This window comes from Prionailurus viverrinus, chromosome B3 (assembly GCF_022837055.1).
Source record: "Prionailurus viverrinus isolate Anna chromosome B3, UM_Priviv_1.0, whole genome shotgun sequence".
NCBI lineage: Eukaryota > Metazoa > Chordata > Mammalia > Carnivora > Felidae > Prionailurus > Prionailurus viverrinus.
In genome coordinates this window covers 93,335,443-93,360,665 of record NC_062566.1, presented here as the reverse complement: position 1 = coordinate 93,360,665, position 25,223 = coordinate 93,335,443, and the positions used below count along the sequence as shown (strand labels likewise).

The 25,223-nt window shown below is 35.8% G+C and overlaps 1 protein-coding gene across 1 annotated transcript in view; it reads left to right on the top strand.

The window, feature by feature from the left end:
• The window catches only part of NEMF (nuclear export mediator factor), a 56,139-nt gene that overhangs the window by 27,614 nt on the left and 3,302 nt on the right, over positions 1-25,223 (top strand). The window contains exons 17-29 of the mRNA XM_047861400.1: positions 729-832; positions 2,222-2,284; positions 8,595-8,707; positions 10,151-10,208; positions 10,619-10,677; positions 10,766-10,886; positions 12,269-12,548; positions 13,279-13,321; positions 13,471-13,520; positions 15,164-15,317; positions 21,479-21,556; positions 23,059-23,256; positions 25,102-25,134. Coding sequence (XP_047717356.1) covers positions 729-832; positions 2,222-2,284; positions 8,595-8,707; positions 10,151-10,208; positions 10,619-10,677; positions 10,766-10,886; positions 12,269-12,548; positions 13,279-13,321; positions 13,471-13,520; positions 15,164-15,317; positions 21,479-21,556; positions 23,059-23,256; positions 25,102-25,134 — 1,354 coding nt within the window. The remainder of the gene's footprint in view (positions 1-728; positions 833-2,221; positions 2,285-8,594; positions 8,708-10,150; positions 10,209-10,618; positions 10,678-10,765; positions 10,887-12,268; positions 12,549-13,278; positions 13,322-13,470; positions 13,521-15,163; positions 15,318-21,478; positions 21,557-23,058; positions 23,257-25,101; positions 25,135-25,223) is intronic.

Here is a 25,223-nt window from a genome sequence, read left to right as displayed (position 1 = left end):
GAACATAATACTTGTGCTATTATATTTTGGGTGTTAAAAGGGAGTTTAATGCCAGTGCTTAATCTATCATTTTTAATCAGAAGTTTTTAAATTGTAGATTAAGTCAAAGAAATAGTCATATGTAATATAGAAAATATTTCTGTTCATCTCTATTTTGTCATTTTCTAAATGTTATACAAATATATACTCTTTACTTTTTATCATGATGGTATGTATTAATCATGAAAACCAAATTACTTTTTCTTTTGAGAAAAGTTAGTTTTATAGAGCAAAAATTACCTTTAGAAGTATAAAAGTATAAAGAATACCATATATGTAAGTATTCAGTTGATTCAGGACAGAGTGAGAAAACTTCTTTCTTACTTGTGGCCTCAAAAGTTAGCCAGTGCCCCACTGAAAGAAAACTAAACCTAGGGACCATGTGACATTGTATGTTGTTGCTTTGTGTAATTCATTGTTATGTTATCCTTGAGAGAGGGAGATAAGGAGAGAACATATTTTCAAACATAGAATTTAATTACTTCTAAGACTCTTATAAGAATATCCTTGGCCAATTTGTATGATAAGATTTCAATAAAATTCAGTTTGATGCTTTAATAAATTAAACCATCAAGTTGTCTTAACCTACAAGGTAGGATAGCGTCTTGGAATTTTGTTTGCAAAAAGGATGTGAATTCAGGTGACTATAAAGCAAAAGAATGTTAACTTTTTTTCTTTCAATTTGGTAGGTTTGAGAAATTTCTGTGGTTCGTTAGCTCAGAGAACTATTTAATTATAGGTGGAAGAGATCAGCAACAGAATGAAATGATTGTGAAAAGATACTTGACAACAGGTGGGTAAGATTTAAAAAAAATTTTTTTTAGGTAAGATAAAAATTTTAAAGAATTTTGTCATATAATTGGATCAATTATTTCAATATTAGATGTAGATTTTCATCTTCTATGACAGGTTTAATTGGTAGAAGGAGTTTATCTTGATGGTTTATGGTTTGTTGAATATGCATTTTGACACTTAATCTTCATTTAAGTGAATATTCCTAAAGTAGTAATGGTGAGCTAATCTGCAGTGTTGGACTTTTGATTCTCTTCTACATTATAACAAAATAGCTTTCAGTCCTCCAAAGTTAGTGTGGATCAAATTTTTAAAGGCTTGTTTTTTTAGTGTGGAAGTTTGTAACTTTTTTTTCCATATTTAGAAAAAGAACTTAAGCCCTGTGGTGTATGTAAGTCTTCTCATTTATTTTTCTTTGCTGATAACAGCCACCTCGCTGTGGCTGAACCTTCAGTGTGGGTATCAGAAACCAATAATCAGAACTAATCTGATATCCACTGCAGATCCCAGACCAGAAAAGAAAGCAGCAGGGAGCATGGTATTCCATGGTACTTAGGGCATGGTCTCTCTCTTCTGTAGCTTTGTTCTCTGTGAGCTCAGCTTGTGTTGGGGCAGTATGAGTTTTTCTCTTCTTTGAGTTTCAAATCCCAGACGAACTGTTGGGGCAAGCAATGGCTGCTCATTTTACTTGTTAGGAACTTTCCTTTTTCCTTAACAAAAGAGGAAAGATGTCACTCCTGCATTTGTTTGTTCATTTGTTTATTCATTGGTAGCACACACATAGAATACAACTCACAGTCCTCACTGTGGCTTACAAGCCTCCTGGCTTCTTTCCTTCTTCATTTCTTACCATTCTTCCCTTAGTCTGACCTCCTGACTGCTCATCATACATGTCAAATATCCATGGTCCTTAGGACCTTTACATTTGCTAGATGACTCATCTCTCACCCTCCAGCAAGCTGGCCTAGACTTGCTTACACGGTAACTCAGCAAGTTTCTGAGAGAAAGGGAGGAAGCACATAAGGCCTATTAAGACCTAGGTTGAGAACTGGCACTTGGTCACAGCTGCTATATTCTGGCTAAGGCAGATCACAGGGTAGGTCCAGATTCGAGAGATTGGGAAGTGACTCCACTTGATGGGAGAAGCTTCAGGGTCACAGAGCAAAGAGGTGTGGCTAACAAGGGAGAGAGGAACTGACCATTTTAGTAATCTGCCATATTACCATTGCTGTTTCCTATAAGGAGGACTATGAGAGATCTCCTAGGGGTGGGAAATGGACTTTATATGCCTTCTTATCCCCTTTGGATTTTGAACCCATTAAAACCATTAAAAAGAAAAAAAAAAAAAAAGGAACAGGACTTAAAGTATTATTTCTCATTTGTCTTTAAGGGGACATTTATGTACATGCTGATCTTCATGGAGCTACTAGCTGTGTAATTAAGAATCCAACAGGTAATATATTTCTCTTTATTATTCAAAACTTTATTTATTCTCTTTATTATTCCAAACTTTAATTCAAAACTTATTATATGACAAAATTTGTTAATAAAGGACACTTTATTATGATAAAAGGGTCAATTCATCAACATATTTATAACTATTATAAATATATGCGCACCCAACAACAGAGCCCTAGAATACCCTTGAGGTAAAGTCTGACAGAATCAAAGAGAGAAATAGTTCAGCAATAATATTTCAGGACTTTAATACCTAACTTTAAGTCATGGATATAATAATTAGATACAAGATTGACTAGGAAATAGAAGATATGAACAAATAATTTAAGTTAACTAGACCTAATATAAATCTCTGATATCCTCACCTAACAACAGTAGGCTAATTCTCAAGTGCACCTAGTATGTTCTCCAGGCTAAACCATATGATAGTCTAGAAGACAAGTCTTAATAAATTTAAAACTACTAAAATCATACAAAGTAAGTTTTCTGACCATAATGGAGTGAAATTAGAAATCACTACTAGAGGAAAATTTGGAAAATTCACAAATGTGTGGAAATTAAACAGCACAGTCATAAATAACCAGTGTCAAAGAGAAAATCATAGGGGGGTGTTAGAAAATACTTTGAGATGAGTGAAATGAAACACAGTATATCAAAATGATAGGAGATGCAATTAAAGCAGTGCTTAGAAGTTTATAGCTGTAATGTTTATAAAAAGAGGAAACATTTCAGATCATTAACAAAACTGTAACATTAAGATCTAGGAAAAGCATAGAACCCATAGTAAGGAACAGAAGGAATTATTAAAGATTAGAGTGGAAACAAATGCAACAGAATAGAAGAACAATAGAGAAGATCAGTGAAACCAAACTTGTTTTTTTAAAAAAGGTCAACAAAATTAATAAAACTTTTACTGGACTGACCAAAAAAATAAGAGAAGATTCAAATTCCTAAAATGGGGAACACAAGAGGGGAAATTACTACCAACTTTGCAGAAATCAAGAAGATTAAAAGAAAAAGTGCCCTAGCTGCTTCTTATAAAACACCATTTTAGCAATACTTGTGTAGTATTCTGGGTGGCGAATGTGCAGTAAGACAGCAGAATGAAGTCCTGTCATAAATGGCTTCTTTAAATGAAGAATGAACTTTTCACTGTGATAAACATTAGTCACATCTCTAGTCTGTGTCTGGAGCATTTATTAAATAACTTTAGAAGTTACATTTGCTGGGGCGCCTGGGTGGCTCAGTCGGTTAAGCGGCCGACTTCGGCTCAGGTCATGATCTCACGGTCCGTGAGTTCGAGCCCCGCGTCGGGCTCTGTGCTGACAGCTCAGAGCCTGGAGCCTGTTTCAGATTCTGTGTCTCCCTCTCTCTGACCCTCCCCCGTGCTTTGTCTCTCTCTGTCTCAAAAATAAATAAACGTTAAAAAAAAAAAAAATTAAAAAAAAAAAGTTACATTTGCTGAGGGGGAAAAGGATTGTGAGGGCATGCTACCTACAGTTGTAGGGCAACAAATTAGATAACTTGGATGAGATGGACACATTCCTAGAAAGATACAAACTAGTTAAACTGACTCAAGGAGAAATAGAAAATCAAACAAACCTATAACAAGTAAAGAGATTGAAATAGTAATTTAAAAAAATTAAAAAAAAACAAAAACAAAAAACAACCCTGCTCAGGCCCAGGTAGCTTCACTGGCAAATTCTACCAAACTTAAAGAAGATTGAACACCAGTGCTTCACAAACTCTTCCAAAAAATAGAAGAGATGGGAAAACTTCCTCACTCATTCTCTAAGCCCAGTATTACCCTCATAACAAAATCAAAGATGTCACAAGAATTGAAAACTACAGGCCAGTGTTGCTTATGAACACACACACAATTTCTCAACAAAATATTAAAAAACTGAATCCAGCAGCATATTAAAAGGATTGTACACTGTGACAAAGGGGTTTATCCCAGGAAAGGTTGATTTAATGTATGAAAATTAATCAATGTATTGATAGGTGAAGGACAAAAACCACATGATCATCTCAATGATGCAGAAAAGGCTGTTGGCAATAATCCAACACATATTTGTGATAGAAACACTCAACAAACTAGGAATATGAGGGAACTCCTGAACTTGGTGAAGGATTTTTATGGAAAACCCAGAGCTAACATCATACTTGATGGTGGAAGACTGAAAAATTTCCCCTTAACATCCAGAACAAGACAAACATGTCTGTTGTTGTCCCTTTTTTTTTTTAATTTTTAAAAATAATCTTTTGATGCTTATTATTTATTTTTGAGAGAGAGAGAGAGAGAGAGACAGCAAAAGTGGGGGAGGGGCAGAGAGAGCGAGACACAGAATCTGAAGCAGGCTCCAGGCTCTGAGCTGTCAGCACAGAGCCCGATGCGGGGCTCAAACTCAAGAACCATGAGATCTTGACCTGAGCTGAAGTCAAACACTTAACCTCCTGAGCTACCAGGTGCTCCTATCCTTGTTACTTCTATTCAACCTTGTATGGATGTTCTAAGTAGACAGGCAATAAAAAGAAATAAAAAATATCCACATTGGTAAAGACCAAGTAAAACTTTTTCCATTTGCAGATGACATGATCTTATATGTTTAAAACCTCAAGGAACTCCCCCAAAATTATTAGTTAATAATTTTACAAATGTTCAGGATACATTTGTATGATATATAAAAGTCAGTTATATTTCTATGCACTCACAATGAACGGTACTAAAGTAAACTAATAAAACATCCATTTATAATAGCATTAAAAAAATATGAATAAATTCACCAAAAAGAAGTTGCAAGATATACACCCCAAATATAAAAAACATCATTGAAAGAAATTAAAGAAGACTTAAGTGGAAAGACTTTCAGTGTTTATGGATTGGAAGTCTTAATATTTTTCTGATGGCAGTACTTCCCATATTAGTCTCCAGATTTGATGTAATCTGTCAAAATTCCAGCTTCCTTTTTTTTTTTTTTTAAACAAAGATTGATGAGTTGATCCTAAAATTCACATGAAAATGCAAAGGACCCAGGTCAGCCAAATCATGTTTAAAATGAAGAACAAAATTGGAGGACTCACACCTCTTGATTTCAAAACCTCCTGTAAAGCAACAGTAATAAAGACAGCAAGGTGTATGAGGAAGGACCAATAAATCATTGAAGCGAATTGAGAGTTCTCATTTATAGTCTGTAGACTTTGCACAAGGGTGTGAAAGCCATTCATTGGGGATAGATAGAATACTGTTTTCAAAAAGTGGTGCTTGGACTAATATCCATGTACAAAAGAATAAAGTTAGACCCCTGCTTCACACCATTTATTAAAATTAAATGCATCAAAGACGTAAGCTTAAAAGCTAATACTATAAAACTGTTACAGTAAGGCATAAATCTCATAATGAATCAGGAAGTCATTTCTTAGATAAGACATCAAAAGCATAAGTAACCAAAGAAAAACAGATTAATTAGACAAATCAAAATTAAAAACCTTAATTCAAAGACGCTATTAAGAAAATGAAAAGATGGTGGGGGGGGGGGAGGGGGGTGGTGCCTGGGTGGCTCAGTTGGTTAAGTGCCAGACTTCAGCTCAGGTCATTATCTCATGGTTCATGGGTTTGGGCCCCACATTGGGCTTTGTGCTGACAGATCAGAGCCTGGAGCCTGCTTCAGATTCTGTGTCTCTCTCTCTCTCTTGAAAATAAATAAACATTTAAAAAAAAAAAAAAAAGGTGAAAAGACAACCCACAGAGTAAGAGAAAATACTGGCAAGTTATTTATCTATCTGCTAAGGAACCAGTATCCAAAGAACTCTTAAGGCTCAACAACAGAAAGGGAAAAAAGTTTTTAAATGACAAACGATTCAAATAGATATTTTCCCAAATATACACGAATGGCCAGTGAGCACATAAGATCCTCAGTATCATTCATCATTAGGGAAATGCAAATCAAGACCACAAAGAGGTACCACTTCACACCCAGGAGAATAGTCGTAATAAAAAAAAATAGACAAAACGTGTGGGAAGGATGTAGAGATTGGAACCCTTATATGCTGCTGATGGGAATGGAAAATGATGTAGCCACTATGGAATAGAGTTGGCAGTTCCTCAAAAAATTGACCATAGGGGACACCTGGGTGACTCAGTTTGTTAAGCTTCCGACTTCAGCTCAGGTCATGATCTCATGGTCAGTGAGTTCAAGCACTGCATCGGGCTCTGTGCTGACAGCTCGGAGCCTGGAGCCTGCTTTGGATTCTGTGTCTCCCTCTCTCTCTGCTCCTCCCCCACTCATGCTGTGTCTCTCAAAAATGAATAAACGTTAAAAAAAAATTGTTTTTAATTAACCATAAAATTTGTCACCCAGCAGTTCGACTCCTAGTTATATAGACAAACTGACCACACTTAAACTTGTTTGCAGATATTCCTAACAGCATTATTTATAATAGCCAAGAAATAGAAACAACCCATATGTTCATCAGTTGATAATAAACAAGTTGTATATCCATTCAATGGAATATTATTCAGTCTTAAAAAGAGATGAAGTACTGATAATTGCTGTAACAGGGATGAGCCTTGAAAACATTATGCTAGGTGAAAGAAGCCAGACATATATGATTCCATTGATATGAAATTCCAAAATTGGCAAATCCATAAACACAAAGTGTGTTAATGATTGTCAGGGGCTGGGAAAATGGAGAATGACTATTTATGGATATAGGATTTCTTTGAGGGAGAATGAAAATGTTCTGGAATTAGTGGTAATGGTTATGTAGCTTTATGAATATACTAAAGACCATTGGATTATATACTTTAAAAGGGTGAATTTTATGGTACATGAATTACATCCCAATTAAAAAGTATTTGAAATCTAATTGTAGGGATATATTAATATACTCTTCATTTTGACAATTTAGGTGATTTATAGTAATTCTGGAAGAATTCAAACTTTGACTAGGCTTTTCTAGGTGATTCTTTCTGGAACGAAGTTAGAGTTATTGACATAAGTGAGAAGGCATTTCTTCTCTGATTTGTTTTATTTACTTAGACTGTTTAAAAACCTGCTTTGTAGGGGCGCCTGGGTGGCGCAGTCGGTTAAGCGTCCGACTTCAGCCGGGTTACGATCTTGCGGTCCGTGAGTTCGAGCCCCGCGTCAGGCTCTGGGCTGATGGCTCAGAGCCTGGAGCCTGTTTCCGATTCTGTGTCTCCCTCTCTCTCTGCCCCTCCCCCGTTCGTGCTCTGTCTCTCTCTGTCCCAAAAATAAATAAACGTTGAAAAAAAAAAAAATTTAAAATAAATAAATAAATAAATAAATAAAAACCTGCTTTGTAAATATATATTTGTAATTGTTATTTTTTTATCTGGCATAAAATATGCCAGTATAGTTAACATACAGTGTTCTGTAAGTTTCAGGTATACAATAGTGATTCACCAATTCTGTGTATTACTCAGTGCTCATTAAGATAAATGTGTATTCTTAATCCCCTTCACCTATTTCACCCATCCCCCCACCCAGCTCCCCTCTGGTAACCATCTGTTTGTTTTCTTTAGTTAAGAGTCTGTTTTTTGATGGACTTTTTTTTTTCTTTTGTTCATTTGTTTCTTAAATTCCACATGAGTAAAATTATATTGTATTTGTCTTTCTCTGACTTATTTTGCTTAGCACTGTACTCTATAGATCGATCCATCTATGTTGCAAATGGCAAGATTTTATTGTTTATGACTGAATAATATTTCATTGTGTGTGTGTGTGTGTGTGTGTACACAACATCTTTGTTCATCGATTGATGGATGCTTGGGTTGCTTCCATAATTTGGCTGTTGTAAATAATATTCAGATAAACATAGGGTTGCATATATCCTTTTGAATTAGTGTTTTCGTATTCTTTGGGTAAATACGCAGTAGTACAATTATTGGATCATATGGTAGTTGTATTTTTAATTTTTTGAGCAACCTCCATACTTTTTTTCCACAGTGGCTGCACCAGTTTACATTCCCACCGACAGTATACAAGGGTTCCTTTTTTTCCACATCCTTGCCAACACTTGTCACTTCTTGTGTTTTTTATTTTAGCCATTCTGACAGGTGTGAGGTGATAGTCCATTGTGGTTTTTGATTTGCATTTCCCTGAATGTGAGTGATGTTGTAAATATATTGTTAATAAAAATCATAACTTCATGTAATATTGAAATTAAAATGTGGTATCAGTATTTAAGAGGATCAAATCCATCATGTTGCATGTGATTTTCAGGTCTTGCTGTATAGAAACTTTGTACTTGGGTACTGAAGCATTGTGGTGTTTATATCACAGGAGAACCCATTCCGCCTCGGACCTTGACTGAAGCCGGCACAATGGCACTTTGCTACAGTGCTGCCTGGGATGCACGAGTTATCACTAGTGCTTGGTGGGTGTACCATCATCAGGTAATAAGGGCTGTGGTCCTTTTTCTTAATTTATTAAGAGCTATTGTGTACCAAATTTTGAGGGTATAGAAGTCAACAAGGCAAAGTACCTACTTTGATTGAGGTGACATTTTGGTGGTGGAGAAAAACACATACATAATGTCTGGTAACAAGTGCTATAACGTTTTTTCTTTAAAGCAGAGTAGGCACTAAAGAGTGATTGGGGCTACCATTTTGAAAGTAGTGTCAGGGAAGGCCTTTCTAGGAAAGTAAGATTTGAGCAGACACCTAAAGGAAGAGAATGATTTTTGCAGTTATATAAGATGAAGAGTATTCCTCTTCATCTTTGTTGGAATTTTCTGATCTCTCTTTGGCCCTTCCTGAAAAATAGTTATATCCAGTGTTTTTTATTCATTTGGCTTTAGTAATTGTCCTTCTTTGTCGTTATTGCTGTTACTTGATACTTCACTCCATATTTGACTTCATTTTCTGTTTCACATTTTCAATAATTGCAATTGATAATGATATATTACAGGGTCTTACAGCTATACAGCAAGATAAAGAGTTCATTACTATTATCCTCCCTTAGGTTCATCTTGTATCTATTTATAGTCATTATTTTCTGCTTATACTATGATACTGTGTTTTCAGGAAATTAATATTTCTGGCATTATATTTTCTACCTGTTATAAAAGTGGTTTTAATTCTTTCATTGAACAGGTTTTTTAATGGTGAAATTAGTGTGCTTTTAATCCCTCCAAAAACTATGACAAAGGTACTCTCAGATTTGGGGGTTTCGCAGATAACATACAATTTTTAAATACATCATTTTATTTCTTAAAATGAAAGGTTATTTTACTACCCCCAAAACAGTATCTTAGGAAAGGACTTTATTTAGTAAATATAGTTTGTTTTTTAATTTTTTTGTTTATTTTTGAGAGAGAGAGAGAGAGAGTGCATGCACACACATGTGGGGGAGGGGCAGAGAAAGAGACAGAATCTGAGGCAGGTTCCAGACTCTGAGCTGTCAGCACAGAACCTGATGCAGGATTCAAACTCACAAACCATGAGATCATGACCTGAGCCGAAGTCAAGTGCTTAATCAACTGAGCCACCCAGGCGGGCCCCCAGTATAGTTTTATTTTAGTAAATATAGTTTTATTAAACTTTTCTTATTTTTCCTATTATATCTCAAACCAGAGGAAATGTGTGAACAAGTTCTGCCTCTAATCCATGGCATTTGAAAATTATTGATGTAGTATATCCTTCATTATTTCTTTTCTTTGTTACTGCCAATGGTATTTCTGTCTTTGAAGAGATATTTCAGTATTGAGAATTTTTACTAAATCATAAACTTTTCAGGAGATGGTGCTATTTACTTAAATATGACTTTACTTTCTTGAGTGAAAAATTTAAAAACACGTGTCTTAAGACAACAGTATGATGTGGCATTGTGTTCCTCAGGTGTCTAAAACAGCACCAACTGGAGAATATTTGACAACAGGAAGCTTCATGATACGAGGTAATGATTATGGAGACCGGTTTTAGGACCATTACTTACTAATATTTTCAGAACAGAAATTATGATTTCATATATGAAATCTATTATTAAATAAGGAAAATTTTGTGCTGCTGTGGCAGATTTAGCATTTGTTATGTCATCTCCATAGATATTTTTCTTGACGAGGATGTGCTTTCATATAACATGACCTTTTTTTCTAAAAGATTATTCAGGGATTGACTAACCCAAAGATGAGAGCAAGCATTCATATTTTTTCTTTCTTAATTCCTGTTCCTATACATAATGCCAAATTCTGTGTTCCTTCATGACAGAGAAAAGACCAAATAAATGTGACCATTGGTGTCAGATAATTTGTAAGCATAAAATGGAAAAAAACAATTTTTAACATTTATGTTTATTATCTTTTATAGGAAAGAAGAATTTCCTTCCTCCCTCGTATCTAATGATGGGGTTTAGTTTCCTCTTTAAGGTATCCTTCAGCTTCTTTGTTAATGTTTTTTTAAATTTTCTTTAGTCTTACCTAAAGTTTCATCAGTGAAAAATAACTATTTCCATAGGTAGATGAGTCTTGTATTTGGAGACATCGGGGTGAAAGAAAAGTCAGAGTGCAGGATGAAGACATGGAAACATTGGCAAGTTGCACACGTGAACTCATATCAGAAGAAATGGAACAACTAGGTAGTTTACAGATTTTAATAAAGTAGCTTATAGTGTTACCTTTTGTCTAGTTTTGCTTCTGAATTCTCAGAAGATCGTATCTACTTTGGGATAACTGAAATTTCAAAAATACAGTTGCTGTCAATTTTACTGAATTTTGTTTTTGGAAATGTTAAATATACTTGTTCTAATGAATTATGAAGTATTTAATTGGACCATAACTACTATATAAACAAATGTAGTAAAACCGGTATTTAATGGGTCATATGTAAATGTGTTCAGCAAAGATAGACTTGGGTATTTGTGAATGAGCATTTACTTTTGGATTTAATAATTAGAACTTATAGAGATGAATTTATAATAAGAATTTCTCATGTGAGACTTTGGCTTGATGTAATAATACATTTGCTTCAAGTAGAGAGCAACTGTGGTTGCTGGAATAAATTTACTCACCTACCTGAAGGAATAGGGAAAGTATGCCCACTGTTTTACTTTTACAGTTATTCTTTTTCCTAGGGTCATTCTTCTTTAGGAGTAATATTGTGGCTTCATTTATGACTACTGTTGTATCACAAGATTTTATTTTTTTGAATTTTCACAATGTTTCTGACACTGTACAAAGTTCTTTACATTATTTTTATTTTTTTTGTTGTTGTTTAACATTTATTCATTTTTGAAAGACAGAGAGAGACAGAGTGCGAATGGGGGAGGGGCAGAGAGAGAGGGAGACGCAGAAACAGAAGCAGGCTCCAGGCTTCGAGCTATCAGCACAGAGCCCAATGCGGGGCTCGAACTCGTGGACTGCAAGATCATGACCTGAGCCGAAGTCGGCCACTTAACCGACTGAGCCACCCAGGCGCCCCTATTTACATTATTTTTAACTGAATTCTCACAACCGTCTTTGTCAGATGGTGATGGCATCTCCTTTTATTAGGGAGCCAATTAGGTAATATTATTACTAGACAGTGTTTCTTTTGCAAAGGTATGAATACCTTCTGTGTGCCAATTATATTGCATGTATTGTCTCATTTCACTTCTCATGTGCAAATTAAAATAACAGCAGTAGAATTTATGGAATTACTTTTCCTGTCCTCCTCTTTGGAAATACCTAACCAAGACAAGTTAAAGTTTTTGTTATAGAAATGGTTGCACTGTCCAAGATATTTATTGTGGTAAAGTATCTCGGAGAGCATTTATTCCAACCAGTTCATGATACAAGAGAATCCTTTTTTGTCTGAGTACCCTTTGGGAATGTGATCAGGCTTTTTTTTTTTTTTTTTTTTTTGGTGATGTCTTGGAGACACAGAGTCAACAGAATATTATTGTTTTTGAAGTTTTTAAGGTAATCCTCTAGGTTTGTTATGGTGATAGCACTCTAACTTTTCTTAATGATGATTCTACAGATGGAGGTGACAGTAGCAGTGACGAAGATAAAGAGGAATCACACGAAACTCCTGTGGAAGTGGAGCTTATGAGTCAGGTTGACCAGGAGGATATCACTATTCACAGTGGTGGAGATGAGCTAAATGATGAAATAATTCAGGAAGAGAGCTCGGAAGATGAAGGAGAATCTGAAGAAGTGGTAAAAGATCAGGAACCTGTTGCTGAAATGATGGATGAAGGCGAAGACACATTAAATTATCCTGACACTACCATTGATTTGTCCCACCTTCAATCTCAAAGGTAATTAAAACCTATTATAGCTGGGAATGATGGAAGAGTTAATCCTTACAAAGATAATAACATGATTGACTTCAGTACTTTTACCCTCCATTGTCTGACAGTCTTATTATCTTTTTACTGTTTGATTGGGGGGTAGATCTCTGTAAAGAAATTTCGAGGACCCAGTGTAGAAAAATACAGTAAATATGAAAATGGCCAAAGTAGGTCAAAATAGAAACAAGTAAATGAATATAAATGCTAATAATGTAAGAGAGGCAGTTCCATTAAAAAAAAATATATAGGTGTTTTAATCTTTAATGTCTTATTGATCACCAGGTAAACAATAACATAGTTCTGAAAGCTCTATCACTGGAGTAATTAGGAACACCTTAGGAGTCTGACCAGAATTGGGTCTTAGGGGGTGTCATAGGGTAACTTACTCTGTGTCTCAGCTTAAGTTTCATTCTCTGTGAAAATGGAATGTCACTCCTTTCATTGGGTTTTGGTGAAGATTATTTGTATATAAAGCATCTGGCAGTGCCTGGGACATAGTAAGTGTTCAATACATGTCTGCTATTTAAGAATATATTTAGAAGTGTGAGATGAGCAATTTGTTTATGTTTTTTAAAATTTTGTCAATGTTTGAAAGTGTGTAGGATTGCCAGTAATTAAGCGTATGATATGGGAATGTTTGCAGACTTTAAATGAATGCCTTTTACAACCTAGTAGATGCCTCGTTCTGTTTTCATAGGTCCCTCCAGAAATTGGCTTCAAAAGAAGAATCTTCTAGTATGGTAAGCTGTTTTCAAAGTTCTGTGAAGAACATCATGTTCTTCTCAATGAGTAATTTTGTACTTTTTAATTTTACTTTCTGAAAAATTAATAGTAGTGATGTTATTGTTTGTATTTGCTTGTGTTTTTTTTTTTGTTTTAATTTTAATAGAGTGACAGTAAATTACAGAGCCGGAGACATTTGTCAGCCAAGGAAAGAAGGTAAACATATTTGTGTTATCTAACTGAAAAGCATATAATTTTTTTTCTTACTGACAGTTCAGTTATGACAGATCACTTGGCTATTCCAAAGATTTCCCTTATTAAAATTATCAAGATTTAGCATAAACCTTGTTTAGTTCTTAATATTCAGCTCTCATAGGTTTTTCTGTTTTAGAGCCCTGATCTGTCACTACAATCAGTTATATAGGTAAAGTAACGTGAGTGAGACCCTTTGTTACGTAAATATATGCAATAGCGATTGCAGTGCATTAAATTGACTGGTTCTAGGATAATATTGACAGGAATACTTGAAAATAACTAGGAAAGTTTTATTTAATAAAAAGACTTTTTTTCTTTCTTTTTTTTTTTTTTTTTAACATAGCAGGCCTCGGAAGGCAAATAGAAAGGGGGAAGCAGAAGGAAAGAAACAACTATAGGGTAAAAGAAAAAAACCCACTATAGGGCTAAAAAAAAAAAAAAAAAAAAAAAGAAAAGAAAAAGGCTATACAGCTAGTAAAGCACTCTAGAGACCCTAGGGTGGAGTGGACGATAGGCCTTTTTGTTTTACGAAGGTAGTCATGAAACAGTTTCAGTGATCTCTCTGAGGACATGGCACTATGCTAGATACTGAGTATACAAAGAGGTAAAATATAAAATGTGTGCCTTCGAGAAGTTTTTGAGTCCTGGATCAGGAAAGAGCCATATGGTAGGGATACAGTAGTTCAGGGGTAAGAAATTGCTATGAGTTCAGGTGTTTTGGGAAATACCATCATAAGTATACCTTAAAGATGTGTTAGAACTTATTTAGGTAAATGAAGGTAAGATGGTCAGAGATTCAGAAGAAAATAAGCATGAACAGAACAGGGCACGGAATTGGAAATATTACACATAGTGCTTTGGGGAAATGATAGACTGAGGTGAAAGGAGCAAAAAGTTCATGTTTGTGAACTGGTAGATGGTAAGATTGGCAAAGTGAATTTGGACCAAAAGTGGAGAAGTTATTAGAATGATAAATTAAGGATTTTTGGACTTTCTCCTGAAAGTGATGAGCACTTTTGGGAGACTTTAAATGGGAATGTGATATAGGTAGGAAGACTAGAAGTTCACATAGAGCAGATTACAGGGAAACACTGGAGGAAGGTCTAGGTAGGAAGTGATGAGGACCTGGACTAGACAGTGGCAGTGGAGATAAAAAGATTGCACATGAAAAATAGCATAGTAATAGAATTTCCCCTTCCTCCTTAATCTGCATATTTTTATCCATTATTTATTCAACCTGACAACAGATATTTTATTGAATATTTAAGATCGGTCAAGGCCATGCTAACTTAAGACTACAGATCCCAGTGCCTGGTCATTAAGGTGTGGAGGGACTGAATGTGGCTACTGAGTAAGGATAAGTAAAGGGTGTAACGGTGTATTAAGCCTGGCTGACAGAATGATAAATCCATGAACAAAAAATTTTCAACTTTTTCCAGTGTGATGATTTGTGCTTCTTTTATAGTGTAGCCTGGTGGTTATGAAGTTAAGCAGGAGCCATGATCTTTTACATACTGTACATGTTCTCCTTCCCCTGTACTATTTTAAGGCACTAAAGATTTGAAATTCAAAGAATTAGATGTTCCCATTTCATTTATGTTTAGGGAAATGAAGAAGAAAAAGCTTCCAAGTGACTCAGGGGATTTAGAAGTGATAGAGGTAAAGGACAAAGAAAAAGAAAATGCTCTACACATTGAAACTCATCAGAACACAAGCAAAAGTGTCCCAGCTGTGCAGCCAATGAAGCGAGGACAAAAGGTAATAAAACTTGGGAGTGAACTGTTAAACTTAGTACTCCTTGGCTCACAAATGAAGTTATGAGGCTCTTAATTTTTTTTAAGTTTAAGCGAAACAAAAGATGTAGGCAAAAAAATAATCCTATGTGAGTTTCTTTGAAAATTAGTTAAAAAGAGACAAGGTTTGGGGAACATGGAGATCACTGTTCTATGTTCCTTGAAGATCATCTAGATACAAGCTCTCATTTTATGTAGAAGAAGAATTAGAAGATTGTGATTTGCTAGTGACACTCTGCTAGTAACAGCTGGTGCTGGTCGTTAGTGATATTTAGTGATAATTGTTTTTTTCAAATATTAATGAGATTTTGGTTAGAGGTCCTATATTTCTTATTAAAGGTAGATAATGAATGAAGAGGTAGTAGATACAGAATATACTTTAAAAAATGCTGTAGCAGTGTAAAAAGAGGAAATTGTGAGCTAATATGTATCCATTTATCACTATAAAAATTAAATTCCTTTGAAATCTTAATAAAGGTCATGTTTTATGATTTTCCCTCCATCCATAGTGGTCACAATTTCCTGGATTTTTTTTCCAGTGGACCTCAAAAAAATAAAGGGACATGCTGAGCATATGGAAGAGAAGAATATAATTCTCCTCATATTAATAGGTACATTCAGGGGCACCTGGGTGGCTCAGTCGGTTAAGCCACCGACTCTCAATTTGGCTCAGGTCATGATCTCATGGTTTGTGAGTTCGAGCTCACATTGGGTTCTGCACTATGACAGTGTGGAGCCTGCTTGGGATACTCTCTCCCTCTCTTTCTCTTTGCCTACTGTGCATGCTCTCTCAAAGTAAGTAAACTTGTACACTCAACATGACTTTAATCACAATTGAGATTTTAACTTACTTGATAAAATAATTCTAAAGTTCATTTCAAAGAGTAAATATTAGAGAGTTGCTAAGGAAATCTTGAAAAAGAAGATTGAGGAGGGATTTCCTTACTAGGTAGTAAAACATTTCATGTTAGAACTATTAAAACAGTATGGTATTAACATAGAAAAGGCCAAATACAAAAAGTGAAACTGAATAAAATCTAGACATAAGACATTAACTGTAATATTTAAACATTTAGTATATGATAAAATACTATTACAGATTATTGGGGAAAGTATCAAATACTCAAAATTAGTGGTTAGTCATGTTAAAAAAAAATAATTCCAGGTGACAAAAAGAACCATTTATAAAATGCAAAGACCAATGGCAAATGTGGAAAAAAAAAAGATAAAAGGAAATTCCACCCATCAAATTAATAGAAAATGTGTATTCAGTCATTCAGTAAATGTTTGAGTGCACACCATGGGAATTCCCATCAAGAGTCCTAACAATGTATTGACCCTTTGACTCAGCAATTCTACCTTTAGGAATTTATCCTAAAAAAATCATGTGCATGCACTAGCACAAGAATATTCATCAGGTTGATATTTGTAATTGCAAAAAACAAACTGAAAATTGAAAAAAATCTTAAATGCCCAACAACATAAAATAACATGGTGCTTTCATACAATGAAATATTCTGCAGATAAAGTTCCAAGGCAAATCCTGAGGATCTTTATTAAAAGACATTGAAGTTTTAGATAATTTTGTGGAGAACTTTCATCTTTACCACATTGAGTTTACCTGTCCTTGAATGTGACTATAGTCTTGTAAGAATATTTTATAGTCTTCAGTAAAGATATATTTTCCCATAGAGTTTTATACATCTTATCTGTTCCTGCTTATAATTTTTCTTACTTTTTGTTAATGGTATATTTTTTAAAACTTTCACTTCCTATCATTACTGGTTTGTGGGGAGATGATTTTCTTACATTGATTTAGTATTAGGTAATCTTACTGTACATTTTAGTATTCCATTTGTAGGCAGCATTAGTGTCTCCAAATAATGGCTTTTCTTCTAATCCTAATATCTATTACTTCTGTTTTTTGCATTGGCTCAAACATTAGTACAGTGTTGTATAGAAGTAATAATAGTGTGTATCTTTGTTAATTATACATTAAAAGGACTGTTGCTAAGATTTTTGTCATTGTGGGATGTTTCCTGGGAGTTGTTGATTGGTAGATAGCCTTTATGAAGGGTTATTTTTAATAAGATTAAATTTATTGAATGCCTTTTCTGCATTTTTCTTTTACTTCCTTATTTTTCTTCCCTTAGTTAATGTGGTAAATTACTTAAGAAAATCGATTAAATTGGCCTCTGATTTTTCATACTGCCCTTGGGGTTTTGCTATCTAGGTTATACCAGTTTCATAAAATAAGTTTGGAAGGTTTTCCTTTTTCTGCTCTCTAGAACTTTGTATAAAATGGAGATCGTTCCTTGAAATGTGATAGATAGCGTTTGCTTATAACTGGACCTGGTATTTTGGCAGTTTGTGGGTCGGTTTTTAAGTATAGTAAAACTTTGGTTTGTGAGCATTATCGGTTCTGGAAACATGCTTGTTATCCAAAGCACTTTGTAATCAGGAAATTTGTGATCATGTGACATTCGGTGTCATGTAATACTCGTGTTGCAAGACATCGCTCATTTATCAAGTTAAAATTTATTAGAAATGTTTGCTTGTCTTGTGGAACACATGCAGAACGGGTTACTTGCAATGCAAGGTTTTTTACTTTGTACCAGCTACCCTGCTAGGTACTGCACATTCAGTGGTAAACAAGAAAGACCAAATTTCTGCCTTCGTTATACAAAATACCAATTTTGGGAAGAAGTCACATACACGAAGATCATATTGTTCATCCCCCTCTCTTGGTTTCTGTACTTTACTTTTGGCTCTTTACTTTTTTAATTTACATCCAAATTAGTTAGCATATAGTGCGACAATGATTTCAGGAGTAGATTCCTTAGTGCCCCTTATCCATTTAGCCCATCCCCCCTCCCACAACCCCTCCAGCAACCCTCAGTTTGTTCTCCATATTTATGGGTCTCTTCTCTTTTGTCTCCCTCCCTGTTTTTATATTATTTTTGTTTCTCTTCCATTATGTTCATCTGTTTTGTCTCTTAAAGTCCTCATATGAGTGAAGTCATATGATTTTTGCCCTTCTCTGACTGGCTAATTTCACTTAGCATAATACCCTCCAGTTCCATCCACATAGTTGCAAATGGCAAGATTTCATTCTTTTTGATTGGTGAGTAATACTCCATTGTGTGTGTGTGTGTGTGTGTGTGTACACACACACACACACACACACACACCACACTTCTTTATCCATTCATCCATCAATGGACATTTGGGCTCTTTCCATACTTTGGCTATTGTTGATAGTGCTGCTATAAACATGGGGGTGCATGTGTCCCTTCGAAACAGCATACCTGTATCCCTTGGATAAATGCCTACTAGTGCAATTGCTGGGTCGTAGGGTAGTTCTATTTTTAGTTTTTTGAGGAACCTCCATACTGTTTTCCAGAGAGGCTGCACCAGTAACTTGTTCTGTGAGTGTTTCACAAGAGCAGCACACATTTCTAATAAATTTTAGCTAATGATAAACGAGCAACATCTTGGAATACGAGTAGTATGTGATGCTGGATCACAATGGAGCCAATGGTTCTTGAAATTCACTTTGATATACAAGTGCTTAGACATTAAAAAAAAGGAGGGGGGGGTGCACCTGGGTGGCTCAGTTGGCCAAGTGGCCTTCGGCTCAGGTCACGATCCCATGGTCTGAGTTCAAGCCCTGTGTCGGGCTCTGTGATGACATCTCAGACCCTGGAGCCTGCTTTGGATTCTGTGTCTCTCTCTCTCTGCCCCTCCCTGCTTGCACTCTGTCTCTCTCTCAAAAATAAATAAAACATTAAAACAAAAAATATACAAGTGCTTAGGACTATAAGCATGTATATGGAACAGATTATGCTCTGAAACCAAAGTTGTACTGTATATGCTAATTAAATTTTCTCCAGTGATGATAGGTCCATTCAGTTTTGTTTCTTCAAAGTTGAGTTTCCTAACTTCTGTTTTCCAAACTGTTCTTTTCATTGGGTTTTCCATTTCTTGGTTCAGTTTCATGACAATATTGTTCATTTTACTGTCAGGTTGAAAAGAAATTTTTTTTTAATGCTTTTACTTTTTTTGAGAGAGAGTGCAAGTGGGGGAGGGGCAGAGAGAGAGGGAGACACAGAATCTGAAGCAGGCTCCAGGCTCCAAGCTGCCAGCACAGAGCCACGAACCGTGAGATCATGACCTGAGCTGAAGTCGGACGATCAGTAGACTGAGCCATCCAGGCGCCCCTTTCAGGGTTGTTTTTGTTTTTGTTTTTGAGGCATAATGTACATATAGTAAAATGCACAAATCTAGACTGTTTAGATCAGTGAATTTTTAAACACACGTGTATCTGTGAAGCCACCATCATGTGATACTTAAATGTTTCCAGTACTCACTCTTCCAGAAAGCCCACACTTGTGCCTAATTAGTATTCCCACCAAAAAAAAAAAAAAAAAAATCTTAATCGCTGTTGTGTATAGCTAAGAGTTGAATGCTGATTTATAGCATTCATGTTGTGTTTGGCTTTAGTAGATAACTACCAGTTTTCTGGAGTACTTCACCAATTTCCTCTCAAGCAGAATACCCGAATTATAATTGTTCTGCATTGTAACATTTGGTATCGTCAGGGGTCTTTTGGTCATTCAAGCATGTATATACCACAGTCTTATTCTGGCTTTAATTTGTATGACCCTGAATACTAATGATATTGAACACTTTTTCATGTTTATTAGACATCTGTCCTCTTTTTGAAGTGCCCAGTTGTAAAAATTAGGTTGTCCAGCTTTGTCATTAATGTATATGAGTTCTTTGAAATTCTGAATATAGGTCTTTTCTTGGATGTATAGGTTAGAAATACTTTTCAGGCTTCCTTTTTTTATTTTTTTATTTTAGGCAGAGAGGGAGCTCTTGAGCTGGAGAGAGAGGGGCAGAGGTAGAAACAGAATCCCAGGCAGGCTCCATGCTCATCAAGGGCCCCAACACAAGGCTTGATTCCATGACCCTGGGATCATGACCCAAGCCAAAATTGAGTGTCAGATGCTCAGCTCACTGAGCCACCAGGCACCCTCAGTCTTGCTTTTTTTTCATGTGTTTTTGATGAGCAGCATCTGTTAATTTTAATGAAATCTGAATCATCAATCTTTTATAGTTTTTTTTTGTGTCCTGCTTAAAGAAATCTTTAAAATTTGTAAAGATTTTACAAGATTTATAAGATCTTGTAAAATTTGTATTTGGGCCCCAGCTAAGATTAATAAAGACAAAAATAAAATCTTTGGAGGTGAGGCCTAGATGTCTGTTTTTAAAAATTACTAGACGAAAAAAAAAAATTACTAGGTGATTGGGAAGTGTAGCCCAGGTAAAAGGTAAAGATTAAAGCCAGTTTGTTGAGAAAATTCAAAGCCTTAAGTGCCTTGCCTTTATCCAGACTAGCTTTGCTGCCTTGTTTCCTGTTCTTCCTCTATATGTATATCCTGACTCCAACCAAATGCAATAATTTGCTGTTAGTATACTGTCCTGTTTTTACCTTATAATCCTGCTTTTTATATAATCCCTGATACTGTAAAATTTACTTAAGACTTTCAAGTTTTACTTTATTTCTTCCCCACAGTTCTTGCTTAAGCTGAAAGAAATGTATTTCTCTGAAGTATCTTAGGAATAATGTTTGCATTTAGAATATGTTGCATTAATTTATCCTTGCTCTTATATGTATTTTTTTCTACCAGATGGTAAACTCCTTGAGGCTGAGGACTATGGTTTATCCATCTTCTTAGCCTCCATGTTGTTTATTATAATGGTACCTTGCTTGGTAACCATTTCTGACAGAGAATAGGAGCACCTTTTTTTTTTTTTTTAATTTTTTTTTTTTAATGTTTGTTTATTTTTGAGAGAGAGAGAGAGAGAGACAGAGCTCAAGAAGGGAAGGGCCAGAGAGAGAGGGAGACACAGAATCCGAAGCAGGCTCCAGGCTCCGAGCTGTCAGCACAGAGCCCGATGTGGGGCTCGAACTCACAGACTTCAGGATCATGACCTGAGCCGAAGTCGGACGCTCAACCGACTGAGCCACCCAGGCGCCCCAGGAGCACCTTTTCTTTACAAACATTTGTTGACATTTTTTAACTGAAGTTTTCCAAGTAAAATCTTTTGATTTTGTAGAGTAAAATGAAAAAAATGAAGGAAAAATACAAAGACCAAGATGAAGAAGAACGTGAACTCATCATGAAATTGCTGGGGGTAAGTAACATCTAAAAGTCTTTTCTTCCTTTGTTTTTTAAGGAGCATCCAGACCACGGCCTATCATATGGTAGGATTCAATACATTTTTGTTAAAATATAGACAGTATTGGCACAGAACAGAATGGAGAACCCAGAAATGGATCCACAAATGTATGGCCAACTGATCTTTGACAAAGCAGGAAAGAATATCCAGTGGAATAAAGACAGTCTCTTCAGCAAGTGGTGCTGGGAAGACTGGACAGCGACATGCAGAAGAATGAACCTGGACCACTTTCTTACACCATACACAAAAATAAACTCAAAATGGATGGAAGACCTAAATGTAAAGCAGGAAGCCATCAATCCTCGAGGAGAAAGCAGGCAAAAACCTCTTTGATCTTGGCTGCAGCAACTTCTTACTCAACATGTCTCCAGAGGCAAGAGAAACAAAAGCAAAAATGAAATACTGGGACCTCATCAAAATAAAAAGCTTTTGCACAGAGAAGGAAACAATCAGCAAAACTAAAGGCAACCAACAGAATGGGAGAAGATATTTGCAAATGACATATCAGCTAAAGGGTTAGGATCCAAAATCTGTAAAGAACTTTTCAAACTCAACACCCAAAAAACAAATAATCCAGTGAAGAAATGGGCAAAAGACATGAATAGACACTTCTCCAAAGAAGACATCCAGATGGCCAACTGACACATGAAAACATGCTCAACATCACTCATCACCAGGGAAATACAAATCAAAACCACAATGAGATACCACCTTACACCTGTCAGAATGGCTAAAATGAACAACTCAGGCAACAAGAGATGTTGGCAAGAATGCGGAGAAAGAGGATTTCTTTTGCACTGCTGGTGGGAATGCAAGCTGGTGTAGCCACTCTGAAAAACAGTATGGAGGTTCCTCAAAAAATTAAAAATAGAACTACCCTAGGACCCAGCAATTGCACTACTAGGCATTTATCCATGGGATACAGGTATGGTTTTTCGAAGGGACACATGCACCCCAATGTTTACAGCAGCACTATCAACAATAGCCAAAGTATGGAAAGAGCCCAAATGTCCATCAATGGATGAATGGATAAAGATGTGGTATATATATACAATGGAGTCTTACCTGGCAATCAAAAGAATGAAATCTTGCTATTTGCAACTATGGATGGAACTAGAGGGTATTAGGCTAAGCGAAATTACAGAAAGACATATCATATGATGACTTCAGTCGTATGAGGACTTTAAGATACAAAACATATTAACAGAAGGGAAGCAAAAATAATATAAAAACAGGGAGGGGGACAAAACATAATAGACTCAAATCTGGAGAACAGAGGGTTACTGGAGTGGTTGGGGTGGGGGGGTGGGCTAAATGGGTAAGGGGCATTAAGGAATCTACTCCTGAAATCATTGTTGCACTGTATGCTGACTTGGGTGAAATTAAACAAATAAAAAACTTTTAAAATATTGACAGTATTGAACATACTTACATTATTTTACCTCTATGAATTAAAGTCTGCAGGTTCAAACAAAGAAGAAAAGGGGAAGAAGGGGAAGAAAGGAAAAACAAAGGATGAACCTGTGAAGAAACAGCCCCAGAAACCTAGAGGTGGACAAAGGGCTTCAGACAGCATAAAGAAAGAAACTCCCTCCCTTGAGGTTGTAACTCCAGAGTTACAAGACTTGGCTGTAGATGATCCACATGATGACAAGGTAAGGCTACCACACATATGTGGGCTTTTGCTTCATTAATTAGGGTCACTAACCACCTCAGGTTCCCAAAATATGAGGCTTACAAGTGCTAAAACCAGGACAAGCGGTAACTATCCTTAATGGAAAAATCATTTTAGAAATACAACCTAAAAGACTACATTTCCAGGATGTAAGCGTAAAAATGGTCATGTTCATAGGTAAGTAGTTTATCACAAGCCTTTAGAAAAGAATTGTATGGAGAGGCTTTGATTCTAGTGGGAACTTCGTTAAAATAAGACAAATAATTGGGATTATCTTGAAGAGGAGTAGGAATAAATTTGCGCTACTCTAGATTTTTCTATGAGAATATATGCTGTGTTATCTTACATAATGTTGAAACTGCCAAGTGCTCTGGTTGAAAACCCAGTTAGAAGTTAACTTTTTTCCAGTTAAGATGGTTGCCTGAGATCTTGAAATCTTTTTTTTTTTTTTTTTTTAATTTTTTTTTTTTTTTTCAACGTTTATTTATTTTTGGGACAGAGAGAGACAGAGCATGAACGGGGGAGGGGCAGAGAGAGAGGGAGACACAGAATCGGAAACAGGCTCCAGGCTCCGAGCCATCAGCCCAGAGCCTGACGCGGGGCTCGAACTCACGGACCGCGAGATCGTGACCTGGCTGAAGTCGGACGCTTAACCGACTGCGCCACCCAGGCGCCCCGAGATCTTGAAATCTTGAGCAAATGATTATTTTATAAAATTGGAAAAAATTTCACTTAGCCTGTATTTTATTTATTGCAGTTAAAGCTTTGGTTAGAATGGTTTGCTCTGTTCAGTGCAGATAATGCTTACAGGGATTCTAAATGTGTTACTGTTTTTTTCCTCTGGACAATGTTACTGTTTAGTGATGTTATAACTCAGTTTGATCCTCAGATTTTTTTACACTGTTCTCATATTTGTAATTCTGTAAACTGTAAACTCATAAATATTGGGGTGTAATGAATCATACATAAAAAATCTATTTGGAGATAATCTAACCAAAGCAAAACAAAATTTAACTTTTTCTTTTATATTTACCTATTGTGTGTGTGTGTGAGAGAGAGTCTCAAGCAGGCTCCATACAGCACAGAGCCCGATGTGGGGCTCAAGCTCACAGTTGGTGAGATCATGACCTGAGCCAAAATCAAGAGTCAGACGCTTAACCAACTTGAGACACACAGGCGCCCCTAAGCTTACCTTAATAGTGAAAAATTCTTAGAACTGTTGAAAGACTAAAAAAATAAAAGTTCTGTTCCCTAGGATTCTCCATTTTCTTTTGGCAAACATCAGATTTAGTTGTAATTTTAAATTGGCATTTTACATTTTACTGTTTTAGCATGTACTCCAAATGAAAGTCCTTAAAAAAAAAAAAACACTTCAGAGAACAATCCTTTTTCTCTTTGAATTGCATTGTTCTCTAAAATATTAGATGCACAGGGGCGCCTGGGTGGCTTAGTCAGTTAAGCGTCCGACTTCATGTCATGATCTCGCGGTCCGTGAGTTCGAGCCCCACATTGGGCTCTGTGCTGACAGTTCACAGCCTGGAGCCTGTTTCAGATTCTGTGTCTCCCTCTCTCTGACCCTCCCCCGTTCATGCTCTGTCTCTGTCTCAAAAATAAAAATAAATGTTAAAAAAAAATAAAATATTAGATGCACAAATTAATTCACTAGAGTTTTGTGATACTGAAGAATACATTCTTGGGGTCCATAACCTGTTGGTTCAATGTGACAATCTTGCTATATTAATATTTTTTTCTCCTCATAGTTTTTAATCATGTGGAATTTCAATTTAAGTTATAGCTGACTTTTAAAATTTTATGTTTGGAGCAGGAAGAGCAAGATCTGGATCAACAGGGTAATGAGGTATGATTTTTGTGTTGGGGTCTCTACAGTGATACACAATGACTACAGTCTAGTTCCCAGAACATTTGACACACAGTTTCTAACTAATT